At 45.0% G+C, this 18,281-nt stretch overlaps 1 protein-coding gene across 2 annotated transcripts in view; it reads right to left on the minus strand.

Annotated features, from left to right (window-relative positions):
- LOC125461583 (cadherin-4-like) overlaps window positions 1-18,281 on the minus strand; it is a 657,666-nt gene that overhangs the window by 38,436 nt on the left and 600,949 nt on the right. For both annotated transcript variants that reach the window (XM_059652819.1, XM_059652818.1), the window contains one exon: window positions 16,097-16,330. In XM_059652819.1, coding sequence (XP_059508802.1) covers window positions 16,097-16,330 — 234 coding nt within the window. The remainder of the gene's footprint in view (window positions 1-16,096; window positions 16,331-18,281) is intronic.

The raw sequence follows: 18,281 nt of genomic DNA on the forward strand, positions 1-18,281 counted from the left end.
CAGATGCTGCCAGGCCTGCTGAGCTTTTCCAGCAACTTAGTTTTTGTTCCTTATTTACAGCATCCACAGTTCCTTGGGTTTTTACACACCATCCTGCCATGGAAATACATTTCTATACCTTTGCTATTGCTGCTGGGGAGCTCCTTCCCTAACAGCACTGTGTGGACACCTATATTTAATGGACTGCAGCTGCTCAAAGGCAATTAGGAATGTGCAATAAGTGCTGGCTTAACCAGTGACTGTCACATAGGAATGAATAGAAAAGAAAACACTAGCAAGTTACACAGGCTGAACATCGTTACAATTCAACTTGTGTAAAATGGTGATGGCCGTAAATGTTATATAGGCTTACTTATCAAAAGAACAATAATATGACAACTACATTTATTCCAGTAAATTGTACGTTATTCATGTAATTTCCCAGAACGCAGAAAAACTTAAAAACTAAAAGTAGTTACTTTGTGTTTCTACAACAGCCCGTATGTGTTACATTGCCATGGAAATGTGACAAAATGGGCAAGATTCTTTGTTTTAAGTTTATCTCTGTGGCTTCAGTTAGAGCATAGCCAGCAGGCAGGACTGATTGATAATAAAATGTGAGGCTGGATGAACGCAGCAGGCCCAGCAGCATCTCAGGAGCACAAAAGCTGACGTTTCGGGCCTAGACCCTTCATCAGAGAGGGGGATGGGGAGAGGGAACTGGAATAAATAGGGAGAGATGGGGAGGTGGACCGAAGATGGACAGAAAAGAAGATAGGTGGAGACAGTATAGGTGGGGAGGTAGGGAGGGGATAGGTCAGTCCAGGGAAGATGGACAGGTCAAGGAGGTGGGATGAGGTTAGTAGGTAGATGGGGGTGCGGCTTGGGGTGGGAGGAAGGGATGGGTGAGAGGGAGAACCGGTTAGGGAGGCAGAGACAGGTTGGACTGGTTTTGGGATGCAGTGGGTAGGGGGGGAAGAGCTGGGCTGGTTGTGTGGTGCAGTGGGGGGAGGGGACGAACTGGGCTGGTTTAGGGATGCAGTAGGGGAAGGGGAGATTTTGAAACTGGTAAAGTCCACATTGATACCATTAGGCTGCAGGGTTCCCAGGCGGAATGTGAGTTGCTGTTCCTGCAACCTTCGGGTGGCATCATTGTGGCACTGCAGGAGGCCCATGACGGACATGTCATCTAGAGAATGGGAGGGGGAGTGGAAATGGTTTGCGACTGGGATGTGCAGTTGTTTGTTGCGAACTGAGCGGAGGTGTTCTGCAAAGCGGTCTCCAAGTCTCCGCTTGGTTTCCCCAGTGTAGAGGAAGCCACACCGGGTACAGTGGATGCAGTATACCACATTGGCAGATGTGCAGGTGAACCTCTGCTTAATGTGGAATGTCATCTTGGGGCCTGGGATAGGGGTGAGGGAGGAAGTGTGGGGGCAAGTGTAGCATTTCCTGCGGTTGCAGGGGAAGGTGCCGGGTGTGGTGGGGTTGGAGGGCAGTGTGGAGCAAACAAGGGAGTCACGGAGAGAGTGGTCTCTCCGGAAAGCAGACAGGGGTGGGGATGGGAAAATGTCTTGGGTGGTGGGGTCGGATTGTAAATGGCGGAAGTGTCGGAGGATGATGCGTTGTATCCGGAGGTTGGTAGGGTGGTGTGTGAGAACGAGGGCGATCCTCTTTGGGCGGTTGTGGCGGGGGCGGGGTGTGAGGGATGTGTTGCGGGAAATACGGGAGACGCAGTCAAGGGCGTTCTCGATCACTGTGGGGGGAATGTTGCGGTCCTTGAAGAACTTGGACATCTGGGATGTGCGGGAGTGGAATGTCTTATCGTGGGAGCAGATGCGGCGGAGGCGGAGGAATTGGGAATAGGGGATGGAATTTTTGCAGGATGTTAGGTGGGAGGAGATGTATTCTAGGTAGCTGTGGGAGTCGGTGGGCTTGAAATGGACATCAGTTACAAGCTGGTTGCCTGAGATGGAGACCGAGAGGTCCAGGAAGGTGAGGGATGTGCTGGAGATGGCCCAGGTGAACTGAAGGTTCGGGTGGAAGCTGTTGGTGAAGTGGATGAACTGTTCGAGCTCCTCTGGGGAGCAAGAGGCGGCGCCGATACCGTCATCAATGTACCGGAGGAAGAGGTGGGGTTTGGGGCCTGTGTAGGTGCGGAAGAGGGGCTGTTCCACGTAACCTACAAAGAGGCAGGCATAGCTGGGGCCCATGCGGGTGCCCATGGCCACCCCCTTAGTCTGTAGGAAGTGGGAGGAGTCAAAAGATACGTTGTTGAGGGTGAGGACGAGTTCAGCTAGGCGGATGAGGGTGTCGGTGGAGGGGGACTGGTCGGGCCTGCTGGACAGGAAGAGGCCATCTGCATGTGGAATGCAGGTGTATAGGGACTGGACGTCCATGGTGAAGATGAGGTGTTGGGGGCCAGGGAATTGGAAGTCCTGGAGGAGGTGGAGGGCGTGGGTGGTGTCACGGACGTAGGTGGGGAGTTCCTGGACCAAAGGGGAGAAAATGGAGTCCAGATAGGTGGAGATGAGTTCGGTGGGGCAGGACCCCTAAACCAGCCCAGTTCGTCCCCTCCCTCCACTGCACCACACAACCAGCCCAGCTCCCCCCCTACCCACTGCATCCCGAAACCAGTCCAACCTGTCTCTGCCTCCCTAACCGGTTCTTCCTCTCACCCATCCCTTCCTCCCACCCCAAGCCGCACCCCCAGCTACCTACTAACCTCATCCCACCTCCTTGACCTGTCCGTCTTCCCTGGACTGACCTATCCCCTCCCTACCTCCCCACCTATACTCTCTCCACCTATCTTCTTTACTCTCCATCTTCGGTCCGCCTCCCCCTCTCTCCCTATTTATTCCAGTTCCCTCTCCCCATCCCCCTCTCTGATGAAGGGTCTAGGCCCGAAACGTCAGCTTTTGTGCTCCTGAGATGCTGCTTGGCCTGCTGTGTTCATCCAGCCTCACATTTTATTATATTGGAATTCTCCAGCATCTGCAGTTCCCATTATCTCTAGGACTGATTGATGTTTGGAAAGCAGATAAGTAACTGTGTTAGCTTTTGGTCTTTTATAGTTGCTCTATGGAACTCAAGAGATACATTCAAACTTGAGTAAATGCGAAAATAAACACACAAAATCCTGGTGAAAATCAGGAGTCCTGTGAGTATCTATGGAGTTAACATTTTGAGTCTAGTACTCATACCAGACTTGACTATGCTGCTTTCACATGTGCTGTTTTGTATCCTGATGAACTTTTGATGCCAGTTCCCCTCCAGCCAAAAAGACATCTATTTCCACTTTCAGCACCACTGTGGTAGCTGAAACCATCACCCCTGCTCTTACTGTCACTGGACTCGACAATTCTGTTGAACTCCTGCGAGCCCCTTATCAACCACAATCCACATACTTCAGTTACACTAAAGCTCAACTGCCACTCTTCCATCCAACACAAAGTCTCACCTCATCTATAATCCTTTGCCAACCTGTGATTTGTTGATCCAGGTTACTCAATGTTTGACGTTTTAATTTCTCATTATTGCATTTAGTTCTTTTTGTACCTTCACCTCTTTTGTTACTTTAAAATTAGAGCAGTATTTGCCCACATCCTCTACTTCATCAAATGATTCTTGATCCCATAAGCTCCCATCAGATTTGGAGACGTTGGGTCTGAGTTGGTCAGGGATTACGGGGGCTTGGTTCCTCTAGTATTTCCTGGGCACCATCAAACCCAAGTAGTCGGGACCCTCCAAATTCTCAAACTTGAAAAGTTTTATTTTTGGAAACGTCCAGAACCAGGTGACTTGCCCATCTGAATTTCAATTTCCTGGCTACTTTCCTTAGTTATCTGTGACAATGAATTCTGCAATGGCAGCAATACACAGCTCAAATTGAGGCTGCAGGAATAACTATCCTGACATCAGATTATCTGTACCTTTATTTGACTTTCTATACCTGCATACAACCTCACAGTGGATCTGTTTACACAAATAAAACGGGACATACACTCGGGTAAAAATCATTATGATAAAAATCTACACTATTTATAAAACTAAATACGATTTCACTTTTTGTACCTCAAATTCAGAAAGCATATTAAGCAATAAAGAAATAAAAGCTCACATATTGAGACTATTAAAGGTTCAGTACCTCCAAATTTAAAACTGACAAGATGGATCAGGCCAAAATATAGGCCATTGAGAAGCTAGAAGGCAACATGTTACACATTACACATATTTCTGAAGAAGGGTGTAGACCCGAAATGTCAGCTTTCCAGCTCCCTTGATGCTGCTTGGCCTGCTGTGTTCATTCAGCTCTACGTACCTTGTTATCTCAAATTTACACATGTCTGGCTTCTCATTTATAATTGGGATGAAAGTCTATTTTTTCCCCAAGAGTTAGCAAGCTGTTGAGATGAATATTAAGACCCTAAATTTCACGAAATAATCCACACAGAAATTCTCTCTCAATTCAGGAAAGTCAAGGCTCATTCAAGGCACACCTCAAGGGTAAAAGACAGCTTGGAAAATGAAACAGTTATGTTTGGTCATAAGATACTTAAAGTCAGAAACTTGGGTATGGCATTTTAAATTCATTCATGGGACACGGATAACGTGACAAGGCAAGAATGTTTACGCATGTCTAATTTCTCACCGGTGATTGATCTTTGAGTCTGTTTGAGAGCAATTAAGAGTCAAGCATAGTGCTGTAGGTATGGAGTCACAAAGAGAAAAAGGCCACTTGACCCATTCTTCCATGTTGGGTTGGGTAGACATTTGATGACAGTTGTCTTTCCCAAAAGGACACTTGAGCAGACAAATGTTTTTCTCCAGTAATCTGGCAGTCATGGCTCCTGATACAAGTTTTCTATTGAAGATTTATTTGTTAACTCAATTTATATGCTGCTGTGAGAGATAATAGGAACTGCAGATGCTGGAGAATCCAAGATAACAAGGTGTAGAGGTGGATGAACACAGCAGGCCAAGCAGCATCTTAGGAGCTGGAAGGCTAACATTTCGGGCCTAGACTCTTCATCAGAAATGGGGGAGGGGAAGGGGGATTTGAAATAAATAGGGAGAGAGGGGGAGGCGAATCGAAGATAGATAGAGGAGAAGATAGGTGGAGAGGAGACAGACAAGTCAAAGAGGCGGGGATGGAGCCAGTAAAGGTGAGTGTAGGTGGGGAGGTACGGAGGGGATAGGCCAGTCCAGGGACGACAGACAGGTCAAGGGGGCGGGATGAGGTTAGTAGGTAGGAAATGGGGATGCGGCTTGAGGTGGGAGGAGGGGATAGGTGAGAGGAAGTACAGGATAGTGAGTTGGGGACAAGCTGGGATGGTTTTGGGATGCGGCAGCGGGAGGGGAGATTTTGGAGCTTGTGAAAACGACATTGATACCATTGGGCTGCATGGTTCCCAAGCGGAATATGAGTTGCTGTTCCTGCAATCATTGAGTGGCATTGTTGCGGCACTGCAGAAGGTCCATGTCGTCTGAGGAATGGGAGGGGGAGTTGAAATGGTTCGCGACTGGGAGGTGCACTTGTTTATTGCAAACCGAGCGTAGATGTTCTGCAAAGCAGTCCCCAATCCTCCGCTTGGTTTCCCCAATATAGAGGAGGCCACAACGGGTACAGCGGATGCAGTATACCACATTGGCAGATGTGCAGGTGAACATCTGCTTGATGTGAAAAGTCTTCTTGGGGCCTGGGATGGGGGTGAGGGAGGTGGTGTGGGGTCAGGTGTAGCACTTCCTTTGGTTGCAGGGGAAAGTGCCGGGTGTGGTGGGGCTGGAGGGGAGTGTGGAGCGAACAAGGGAGTCATGGAGAGAGTGGTCCATCTGGAAAGCGGACAAGGATGGGGAGGGAAAAATGTCTTCGGTGGTGGGGTCGGTTTGCAGAAGGCGGAAGTGTCAGAGAATGATGTGTTGGATCTGGAGGTTGGGGGGGTGGTATGTGAAGATGACAGGGATTCCTTTTTGGTGGTTATTGCAGGGAGGGGGTGACAGGGATGAGTTGCGTGAAATGTGGGAGACATGGTCAAGGGCCTTCTCGAACACTGCAGTGGTAGGGGGGTGCGGGGTAGATGTGGGCTCAGAAAAATGAGTACATCTGAGGTGTAGGGGAGTAGAATGCCTCATCCTGGGAGCACATGCGGTGGAGCTGAAGGAATTGGGAATAGGGGTTCGCTATTTTTGCACGATTTTGTGTGGGAGAAGGTCTATTCTAGGTATCTGTGGGAGTCGGTGGGCTTGAAATGGATATCGGTTTCCAGGTGCTTGTCTGAGATGGAGACAGAGAGGCCCAGGAAGTTGAGAGAGGTATTAGAGATGGTCCAAGTGAAGTTAAGGTTGGGGTGGAAGGCGTTGGAGAAGTGGATGAACTGTTCAAGCTCTTTGCGATGCCAATAGTCATCAACGTAACGAAGGAAGAGGTAGAGTTTAGGGCCAGTGTAGGTATGGAAGAGGGATTGTTCCATATAACCAACAAGGAGGCAGGCATAGGTTGGGCCCATGTGGGTACCCATGGCCACCCTCTTTGTCTCTAGGAAGTGGAATCAAAAGAGAAGTTGAGGGTGAGAACGAGTTCAGATAAGCGGAGGAGGGCGTCAGTGGAGGGGAACTGATCAGGCCTGTGGGACAGGAAGAAGCCCAGGGCCTTCAGGCCATCTGCATGGGGAATGCAGGTGTGTAAGGACTGGATATCCACAGTAAAAATGAGATATTGGGGACCGGGAAATTGGAAGTTCTGGAGGAGGTGGAGGTTGTGGGTGGTGTCACGGACGAAGGTAGGGAGTTCCTGGACTAAGGGGGTGAAAATGGAGTCCAGACAGATGGAGATACATTTGGTGGGGCACGAGCAAGGTGGGGACAATGGGTCAACCAGGGCAGTCGGGTTTGTGGATTTTGGGAAGGAGATAGAAGTGGGCAGTGTGGGGTTGGGCAACCATGAAGTTGGAGGCTGTGGGTGGGAGGTCACCTGAGGTGATGAGATTGTGGATGGTTTGGTGCTCGGGGCTGGGGTCATGATCCAGGGGGCAATAGGATGAGGTGTCGGAGGGTTGACGCCTGGCCTCAGCGATGTAGAGGTCAGTGTGTCATACTACCACTGCACCTCCCTTGTCTGCAGTTTTTACGGTGAGGTTGGGATTGGAGCAGAGGGCTGCACGTTCTGCGGGGGAGAGGTTGGAGTGGGTGAGAGGGGTGGGGAGGTTGAGGCAATTGATGCTCGACGGCAATTGGAGATGGAGAGGTCGAGGGAGGGTAGGAGGCCTTGGGGTAGTGTCCAGGAGTAGGTCTTGTGTTGGAGGCAGGAGAAGGGGTCATTAGAGGGAGGGGTAGGGTCACGGTTAAAGAAGCAAGCATGGAGGCGAAGGCAGCGGAAAAACTGCTCAATGTCCAAATGTGACTGTGATTCATTGATGTGTGGGTGGAGGAGGACAAAAATGAGCCCTTTACTGAGGGCTGACTGTTGGTCCTCAGTGTGGGGGTGGTCTGGGGGATATATGCTGCTGTGGTGGGATGTGCACTCATGTTTGTGGAGAGCATTAGCCTAGGCATCTGAAATGCTAGTCTCAAAACAAACTCACAAGCAATCGCTCCCTTACACGTAAAGCACATGGCACATTGTAGTTAGCCTGTGAATATCTGACCTGAGACTGGTTGGTACAGTCAGTAGGTAGGAAACAGGGAAAAAAATACATTTCCAACACTCGACAACAAGGTGTGGAGCTGGATGAACACAGCAGGCCAAGCAGCCTCCCAGGAGCACAAACGCTGATGTTTCGGCCCAGACCCTTCAGCTTTTGTGCTCCTGGCATGCTGCTTGGCCTGCTGTGTTCATCCAGCTCCACACTTTGTTGTCTTGGATTCTCTAGCATCTGTAGTTCCCATTATCTCTGATTACATTTCCAACACTGCTGTGCAGCGCATCAAAAGAAACATCCACATAAAGCTCTCAGTAAAAAAAAATATACTGGGTATACATAAAAACATAAATACCAGAACTATTCATCACATTATCATTGAAAGATGTTTGTTCTCTTTGTTTTTTGAATTCTCTTTGAATCAATGAGTTATGTGGACAATAAGATCAGAAGTTTAAATTACAGGTCTAAACTCCCGAGTTGAATTTTACCAGTTCTTTGGAAATAAGGTGTTACCTTCAAGAACTGGGGAAACTGGCAAAATGACACAGGCAGCCCTCTGGGGAGTAAGATGATACTCAATGATCTCCTGCCACCATATCATTCTGCCACCAGCAGTAAAGATGACAGACTGGCTCCCCACTGGAAGCCCAATCGAACCATGATCTAATGAATCAAAGGCCATTTCCTGCCTCCCTGAACATTTTCTCAATGTCAGGAAGGCCATCTCATCAGAGGGTCCAGCCCTACTTGCTCACCAAGGCGCCTCCCAGCAATGACTCTGTCCACAGCAATGGCACTGCCTTTCCTCAGTGATCGCTGCAACACCGCTTACCAGGATCCGCCTGCTTGGTTGCCACATCTCAGGGCCCCGTTACCTGAGTTTAAGGTTACAAAGCCATGGTTGCATTCTCATCCTGTGGGGCAGGCTGTTGAGATGCTGGGTCTCTGATCGAATTCTTGGCAGCAGGCTACTCTTCTTGACTGGAAGGCAGGAACTTAATTAATTTCCATCAGCAAAATGCAATACTGGATCCAGCCAACTGTTGTGGTGAGGCTGCTCCCTACTACTTTTGGCCTCAATAGTGGACCATCACCTGAGTGAAAAATTTGGGCATTAAACTTTGAAAGAAGAGCAGGTATCATTCTTAACGTCTTGATTAAAATATATATCAGTTCATCAACACCACTAAAATAGATTATCTGGTCATATTCCATTTTTGTCTGAGGGAGTTTACTGTGCAATAAAATTGGGTGTTGTGCTTCCCATGAGCCTACACTGTTAAAAAGTACTTTGTAGACCATGCTGTTCTTTAAAATGTCTGGTGCTTATGAAATATGCGATATAAAGGTAAGCCATTTCTTTCACCCGGGATAATTTCAGGGACATTGTGTCAAAGTTAATCTTTCAGCAACCACTCCAAATCTAAAGTAGCTGCTTATGATAAATAATGGAAATAAGTGTGCCCCATATTGCTGCTTTTTAGCATTTGAGAGACAGCACATTATCAAGCATATGATGTGTCCCATTTTTCTGTCCTGAAATATGTTATAAACAGAATCATTTAAATGAGACCCACAGCTTCATTTAAAAAAAGAAATCAGAATAATTGTGGTTACTTTGTAGATTACAATGCAGACAATCTGACTCCTGATAAATATGACTAGAATCCACAGTGGTTTCTGAATCTCTCAAAGTGCTGTAATGTATTATGACAGCAAATCTCCTGGCAGGAGTAGCAACAAACAGGATAGGACACAACAGTTGGGCACAGATTCAATATCCACTTTCTGTAGCCATCACATGAGCTACCCCTGTATCCTTCTGATGAAGTTCCTCTTTGTCTAAACTTTAATAGGATAATGGCTCTTGAATCCCATAAGAATTCGCCTTGATTTACACAGTCAGTTCCACATGTGAAGTACTCCGGCAATTTCTCCTCATCATTCCTTTGGGCCGGTCTTTCTGCCCCAAGGAACAAGACTGCTTTAATTGAACCAAATGTGATGGTAAGGGTTTGGTGGTCAGCTAACAAAGTGAATCTTAACATCTGCATGGCTTGAAAGACAGGTCATGACTTTGAAGACCACAAGTGCAATAGAACATGCAAGTGCAGATGTTCTTTTGAGACTCCTATTCGTTTCCAGCCACTGAATTACCTGTGAATTGCTTCCATACACAAATAGCATGACAGTTTCTGCCAGAGGAAATAGTGAGGAAACTCATTAAGTATGTGTTGACCAGTAAAGCACTTAATAATGTAATTAATGGCTGTCCTAAGGGGATGATAAGGGGAAAATTGTAAGAGTATTTCACAAGAATATTTGTGGGATTTAGTAACCCATAAATTATTAGCAATACCCCATTCTCAATCCGAGTGCAACTTTGCTCTGACTTTGTTAAATTACAAGCAGCACAGGTTTGAGGCTTCTTCTTTCATCTTCTATTAAGTGAGATATCACACCTAAATTCTGTTAAAACAAACTGTCGGGATCATAGTGGGGCAACGCAGCATAGCTAGTCACCACTTCGTTCATTTCTTCAAATGTATTTTGATGCTTTACTGACCAGCACTCTAAAATCGCTTCCATTTTTAAGCTGTTGATACAGTGGGACAAACGTATTAGTTAAGTCAACAAAGAATTTAGAATAAGATGCAACAATCCCAGGAATGTTCAAACTACTTCTTTGTTCATGGGGCACTTTTCTTTCAAAATTCCTTCAGCATTCTCCTGCATGGGTGGATACCCTCACTCTTTATTTTGTGACCCAGGTACAAATTACATTGACAGCATGAAGCAACAATTCTCCATAATTACTTCAAACCTTCTTTACCATCCCTGAGATCTTCCCTTGCATCAGTCCTGACAGCACTTTGTTCACTCTGGACTCAACCCACTCTCTTCATCCACAGCAGATTGAAACCACATTCCATGACTCTGTACATGACTCGCCATCTCCCAGTTTGGAGCTTACTATCTTTACCCCCCCAGGAGCTGATCTCTATCATCCACTCCCGACAAACTCCCCTCTTCCACACTGCTCCTTGCCCCACTGCAGTCCCAAGTTGCATCTGTTATATGGTAGCCACTTCCTGCACTGTCAGATCTGACACTACTCAGCCTCCTTTTTCCCTACTGCTCCGTGGGTCCCAAGTGCTCTGACCTACCTTAGACACTGCAAGTCAGAACCCTACTCACCTGGCATCCTACCTCCGACTCTCCTGTCATACTAACCTCACACTTACCAGTCAACAGCAGCTGTCAAAATAGCTGTCTGTGATTCTGGGTTTTTAACTAAGAGAACACGGCAATGGGCTGGTATGGAAATATGTTTTGCCTTCACCTGACAGGTCTACATGTGACAAAACTGTTAGGAAGGAAATGCCACTCTCCATTTCTGAAGGAGCCCTGAGCCGAATCTCTGCTCAGAAATGTGAAGCTCTCTCCTCCCCTAAACACAGAAAGGGTGGAGTCCGGGCATTGTCTTTCTTCCTATTATTATCAATAATAAATGTGGGAGTATGATCATATCTATCCCTAACATGAAGTCTGCATGTCCACAGGTGTCTGAATGTGGCAGGACAGGTAGATAGGGTGGTAAAGGCAGCAAATGGGATGTTTTATTTCATTGGGTGAGGTACCGAATACAAAAAACAGGTATGTAATTCTGGAAGTATGTGGTCCATTTAGACCACAGTGGAAGTTTTGTAAACAGTTCTGGACACCACTTTACAGGAATGATATAATTGTTCAAGAGGGAATTTAGAAGATTTTACCAGAGCTTGAAAATTGCAACTATGAGCAAAGATTTTGTATATGGTAGGATTGTTCACCTTCCAACAGAGGAAGCTGAGGGGTTACTCAGTTGAGGAGTAAAAGTAGGAGTTTAGAGAGAATGGGCAGTGAAGATTTACCTCTCCTCAAGGGGAATCAACTCACCAGAGTACATAGATTTAAGGTGTTAGGCAAAAGGATTAGAGGCACAGGAGGAAAAAGGTTCACAAGAACAGAATATATTTACAGGGACTTGCCAGTGCCGGGGCTTAGATGGGGTGGAATTCATTAGGCGTGTCTAGGATAGTTTATTGAAACAATAATGTAAATAGTCCAACAATGGAAGAGGCCATACTGCACCTGGTACTGGGGAATGTGTCCAGCCAGATAAGTGAAATTTCAATGGGGGAGCATTTCAGGAACAGTAGCCATAATTCTGTAAGTTTTATGTTAGTTATAGATAAGAATAAGAGTAGTCCTCAGGTCAAAGTACTAAATTGGGGGAAGGCTAGTTATTAGGCAGAAACTTGGGAATGTAGATAAGGGATGGCTGTTTGAGGATGCATCCATTTCTGGCATATCTGGGAAATGTTTTAAAGGCCAGTTGATGAGTGTTGAGCACCAGCACATTCCTGTGAAAATGAAGGATAAGGATGTCAAGACTCAGGAACCTGGGTTGACAAGAGAAATTGAGAACTCAGTCAAAAATAGAAAGAAGGCATACACAAGGTTGAGGAAACTGACAACAAACAGAGCCTTGAAGAATATAAAGATAGCAGGTAAGAACTCAAACAAAGTGATTAGGACGGCTGAAAGGGGCCATGAAATATGAAAGTCCCAAGGCATTTTATGTGAATATAAGGAGCGAGAGGGTACCTAGGTGACAGATAGGTCCACTTGAATAGAAAGGAGGGAATTTATGCGTGGAGCTGCAGGAAATGGATGAAGTCCTTAATGAATACTTTGCATTGGTATTGACAAAGGATTAGGAGATGGTGGATGATAAGTCTGCAGAGAGTTATGTTGATATTCAAGGCCATGTTAATATGAAAAAAGTGGTGGTGTTAATGCTTTTGAAAAGCTAAAGGTAGGCAAATCCTCTGGACCTGATGGGATCTATTTGGAATGCTGACGGAAGCAGGTGAGAAAATTGCTGGGCACTTATACATAATATTTTTTTTAAGTCACAGGAGAGATTCCAGAGGCCTGGAAAACAGCCAACCTTTCTCCTTCGTTTAAGGAGGGCAACAGGGCTAATCCAGGAAATTACAGGCCGGTGAGCCTTATGTTAGTTGTAGGAAAGTTATTAGAGAAGACAATTTTTATGGATAGGATTTATTCACATATGGAAAAATATGGACTAATTTGTTATAGACAGCATGGCTTTGTGAGGGGAATGTTGAGTCTCACAAGTTGATTGAGTTTTTTGAGGGAGTGGCAAAAATGATTGCTGAGGGTAGAGTGATCGATACTGTCAAAAGCGTTGCTTAAGGCATATAGACAAAGTCCCCCATGGCAGGCTGATACAAAAGTCACATGGATCCACAGTGATCTGGTATGATAGATACAGAACTGGCTTAGTCGTAGAAGACAAACTAATGGTGAAAGGATGTTTTTCTGACTGGATATCTGAAACCAGTGGTGTTCCATGGGGATCAATGCTGGGATCCCTGTTGTTTGCAATGATTTGGAGGAGAATATAGGTGGTCTGATTAACAGTTTGCAGATGACACAAAGATTGGGGAGCTGTGGTTCGAGAGGAGAATTTTCAGTGGTAACAGCAAGATAGACAGACTGGAGACTTGGGCGGAAAAACTGTAGTTGGAGGTTAAACCAGGCAAATGTGAGGTGACGCATGTTAGAAGATCTAATGCAGGAGGGAACTGTACAGCAAATGGCAGAACTCTTAGCGGCATCAACATACAGAAGAATATAGACACACAGGTCCACAGTTCCCTGAAAGTGATAACATAAGTGGATAAGGCGATCAAGAGGCATACAGCATTCTTCCCTTCATCAGCCGTGGCAAAGAGAATAAAAATTGGCAAGTCATGTTGCAGCTGGAAAGAACTTTATCAGGCCAAATTTGGAATACACACTACAAGGACGACATGGAGACTTTGAAGAGGGGACCGAAATGATTTACTAGAATGTTGCCTGATTTGGAGGGTATTAGCAATGAGGATAGATTAAACAATCATGAGATAGTAGGAACTGCAGATGCTGGAGAATCTGAGATAACAAGGTGTAGAGCTGGATGAACACAGCAGGCCGAGCAGCAAAGATGACGTTTCGGGCCTAGATCCTTCTTCAGCTCTACACCTTAGACATCTTTGACAATCATGATTTGTTTACGCTTGAACATTAAAGGATGACTGGCAACCTGATAGAAGTTAACAGTCTTATGAAAGGCGTGGATAGAATGGAAAGTCAAGAGGGTATGGATACCGATTACATGGAGACATAGGTTTAATGTCAAAGGGGGTAGTTTTAAAGGAAGTGTGAGAGGCAAGTCTTTTTTTACACCGAAGGTGGTAAACCCCTGGAATGCGCTGCTAGATGCCGCAGTGGTTGCAATGTTTAAAAGGCGCCTTGACAGATATATGATAGGTAGGGAATAGAGGGATATGGACTGTGAAGAGACAGGAGGTTTTTAAGTTTAGAAGGGTGTCATGTGTCTACACAGTTTTGGTAAGCCTGTTCCTGTGCTGTACCATTCTTTGCTCACCATCATGGGTGGCACAGTGGCTCAGTGGTTACCACTGCAGCCTCACAGCACCAAGGACCCGGGTTCAATTCCACCCTCAGGTGACTGTCTGTGTGGAGTTTGCAAATTCTCCCTGTGTCTGTGTGGGTTTTCTCCGGGTGCTCCGGTTTCCTCCCACAGTCCAAAGATGTGCAGGCTAGGGGGATTGGCTATGCTAAATTGCCCGTAGTGTTCAGGGATGTGTAGATTAGGTGGGTTTATAGCGGGATGGGTTTGGGTGGGATGCTCTGAGGGTTGGTGTGGACTTGTTGGGCTGAAGGGCCTGTTTCCACACTGAAGGGATTCTACAATCAATACAAATATAAGTTGCAAATCGAACATTTTCGTTTATACTGGGGAGGTGATTTACATTTTAACCATTATTGCTTTCATTGCTCTATGACTAAGTGTAACGCTCAATCTTCCCGTTCAACAACATCAATTTTTTTGTAAAAGATCCCTACAGTGCGGAAGCAGGCCATTCAGCCCATCAGGTCCACATTGATGCTCCAAAGAACATCCTTTCCTGACCCATCCCCTACCCCATCCCTATTTTTGCCACACTGGACAATATTCACAATTTAGCATGGCCAATCCATCTAACCTGCACATCTTTGGACTGTGGGGGGGAAACCGGAGCACCCGGAGGAAACCCAGGTTGACATGGGGGAATGCGCAACTCCCCAAGGCTGGAATCGAGCCCGTGCCTCTGGCACTGTGACACACCAGTGCTAACCACTGAACCAGTGTGCTGCCCTTCAGCTTCCACATCTATCATATGCATATTCAAGAATTTCCAGACACATGAACTAGTCTTAAATATACCATGGTCTTTGGCAGTGAAGTATCACTGCTCCCCCAACACCTCTATGCCATCTAGATATAACCAACTTCCAGAGGTACAGCACCATGACTGTAAATGTGAGCAGTTCGTGGCTAGAGTGGCAATATTTCCAAGTTTGGTTGCTATTGCTTGGATTCCACTGAAGCCTAACAGATCTCCACTGTTATTTTTGCAAAAATGCAGTTTATTCATGAGTTATCTACAAATACAAGTCCCAAACAGTTCATTACAGCCATTGCAGAAAATACAGTGGAACTCTGAATTCCTCATTAGAGCTTCAATCCACTTGCAATGTAAAAAAACTATTTCCTAAACATGAAAGGTTACTGTGTACATTCGCACTAAGATGATGAGGGCGTCTTGAAACTTAATAGACTCTCGTTACATTTTGGCAGAAAGACTTTAGACTACACCCTTTCTCCATTGCATCTTTGTGGCACTTACCCAAGTTGCAGCATACAGTGTTCCCCTGTTGGATCTCAGGAAAAGAACTTGCTTGCAATTTACAACATTACCTTCCTCATTGCAGACTTCCTTTTCCGTCAATTAAAAAATCTTGACCTGGGTTTCACAGTGGGGCTATAACTCACTCAGAGATAGTAAGAACTGCTGTGCTGGAGTCAGAGAGAACACAATGTGGTGCTGGAGGAGTATAGCAGACCAAGCAGCCTGAGAGGACCAGGCAAATTGACATCTTGGGTTGAGACTCTTCTTCAGAAAGGGTCTGGCCTGGCCTGCTGTGCTCCTCCAGCTCCATACCACCATGTTTTCTCTGACTCCAGCATCAGCAGTTCTTACTATCTCTGACCTGGGTTTCATTGTTCTTATAGAAGATTCTCTGAAGTTGATTTCTAAATTCATGCCGTAGCCCGGGAAAGAGGGAGTTTTTACTGGGAAATATATTACTGTCATGCAGCGAGGAGGGGCACAGAATTGAATGTGTTACAAGGCTGTATCACAGTTATCACAGTTATATTTTAACTTTTAAGTTGTGTGGGTATTTTTGTTTTGATCAATGGAGTTGAAATTTATGTTATTCTATTAGCATGTCAGTTACCATCAGAATTTAATGGCATATCATCTAATTTGGAAGTGCTGTGCAAAATCTCATCTTACCAGTTAAACGGGTGATTGTCCAGTTTCTCTTGACGCCGGATGGCTTATTTGTCAGCTCAAACACAAAGGGACCTGTATTTGGATCTCTATCAGCATCGCCTGCTGTGATGTTGATTGCATTTGGATTAGGCTTTTCACAAATCTGGGCCTCCTTAGGAATCAGCTCAGGTGCATTATCATTAACATCAATGAGGTAAATCTGAACGGTACCAGTGCCACTTGATGCAGGATTGCCTGTAGGAAGACAATTCACAGTTGGTTCAGGGTGAAGCACCTCTTCAGGCACTTAGATTGCTATTTGGATAATTCTGCAATATCACACATAATGTTTAATACAAAATGAACTCTTTCATAATGGCTTTACATGTTATAAAATGTATCAGTAGTGTTAAACTAGCATTGTCCACACCAAGGGAATGTTCAACTCCAAAGTCGATCATTCAATCTGTGAAAAAAAATTCAACTTCACAAGGCTGCAGTAATAGTGCAAATGGGCTGAAATACAGTACAACAGAGCTGCTTGGAGGAGGAATCTCTTTCCATATTGCTTCTGTTCAGCTGGGCCTTGACAGCCTGGATACATCCCAAATTTGGGTTTGACTTTGCACCAAAAATAAGAGTGTAATCATAATTTCCTACTTCCTAATATCAATGGTAAAGCTGTAGCATAAACACACTCTGATTGTGAAGAACGGCTGTTAGTTCCAGGAATGATAATAGTGTGCTTAAAGAAATGTAGACCCCCCCCCCCCCACCCCCACCCAGAAACAGCGTAAATTCATATCACTTTCCGAATGGCATGGAGAGGAGGTTTGGCTATTTACATAGATTTTTATCAGTACGCAGTCATTGTTTGTGGGTTTTTCTACTGCATGCTGCTTTTTCGGATCAGGCTTAATAAATCTAAGGTTATTGGTTCCTCCAGATCAAGTACACCATGAAATTCAATTGGTTCACATTTTATTCCACTGGATTTGACTGTTGGACTAACATAAGAATCCCAGAGCATGGTAGCCTCTTACTCATACTGCTTAAATTACAATGAAGCAGCATACATTACACACTCTAATATCAGATTAGCAAAAGCAAAGAACAGCTAAATAAATTGCTTGATTTACTCCAAGTATTCAAAGTCAAAACTGATGGGTATTTAAAATAAAGCTTTTCAACTAGAAAAGCTCTAAATAGGTCTGTCAAATATATTAATTTAACTGTTATTGGTGAGACTGGGTTAAAAGCAAATGTCAAGTATGACATGTATAGATGAATGAGCAACAGAGTATCAGATCAAATCAGATCACATCACATCATGGGCTAAATCAGGCTCAAGAAACAATGGTCTGTGAATCTGAAAATGTACATGTGCAGGCTTTATTAGAGATTTTGGTTGTTCAAAACACGAGTATGTCTTATTTCAAACAACCCAACTGATGCATATCCATTGTAAGATGAGAGGAACGTGGTCAAAAGAATCTACAGTGGGCTAACTTTTAGATAAATCTTTAAATTGGAAGGAGTTTCATTATGAGACTTTCCATATGTTTAGCAAATATAAAAGGTGCAGCAGTCTGTAAATAATGTGCAATATGAGCAAGAGGCTACCATGCTCTGGAATTCTTATGTTAGTCCAACAGCCAAATCCAATGGAATAAAATATAATGGAAAGTAAACCAATTAAATTTCATGGTGTACTTGTAAAAATCTGTTTACTAAAAACTACTTTTACAATTTTTCGAGACGACCAATCATATGAATTAAAGGAACAAAGATAAACCGCATTATAAGATTCTTATGACCGGCAAGGGCAGTTTCTTCCTGTTTCAATGAAATAACTTGGTTGCTTCCCAAGTTTTTAATTAAAGTACTCTTCCTTTACCCAATATTGGTACTGTTCTCCCCACCAATATTGACCAACTTTGCTAAGGAGCCTATGCACTAGTTTTTAAAAGAAGTGAACAGGGAGGAAATTATTTGAGCAGCATGGTGGCTCAGTAGTTGGCATACTGCCTCATTGCACCAGGGACCCAGGTTCAATTCCAGCTTCGGGTGACTGTCTGTGTAGAGTCTGCACATTCTCCCCGTCTGCATGGGTTTCCTCCCACAGTCTAAAGATGTGCAGGTCAGGTGCATTGGCCATGCTAAATTGCCCATAGTGTTCTGGGAAGTGTAAATTAGGTGGATTAGC

This window comes from Stegostoma tigrinum, chromosome 19 (assembly GCF_030684315.1).
Source record: "Stegostoma tigrinum isolate sSteTig4 chromosome 19, sSteTig4.hap1, whole genome shotgun sequence".
NCBI classification, from domain to species: Eukaryota; Metazoa; Chordata; class Chondrichthyes; order Orectolobiformes; family Stegostomatidae; genus Stegostoma; species Stegostoma tigrinum.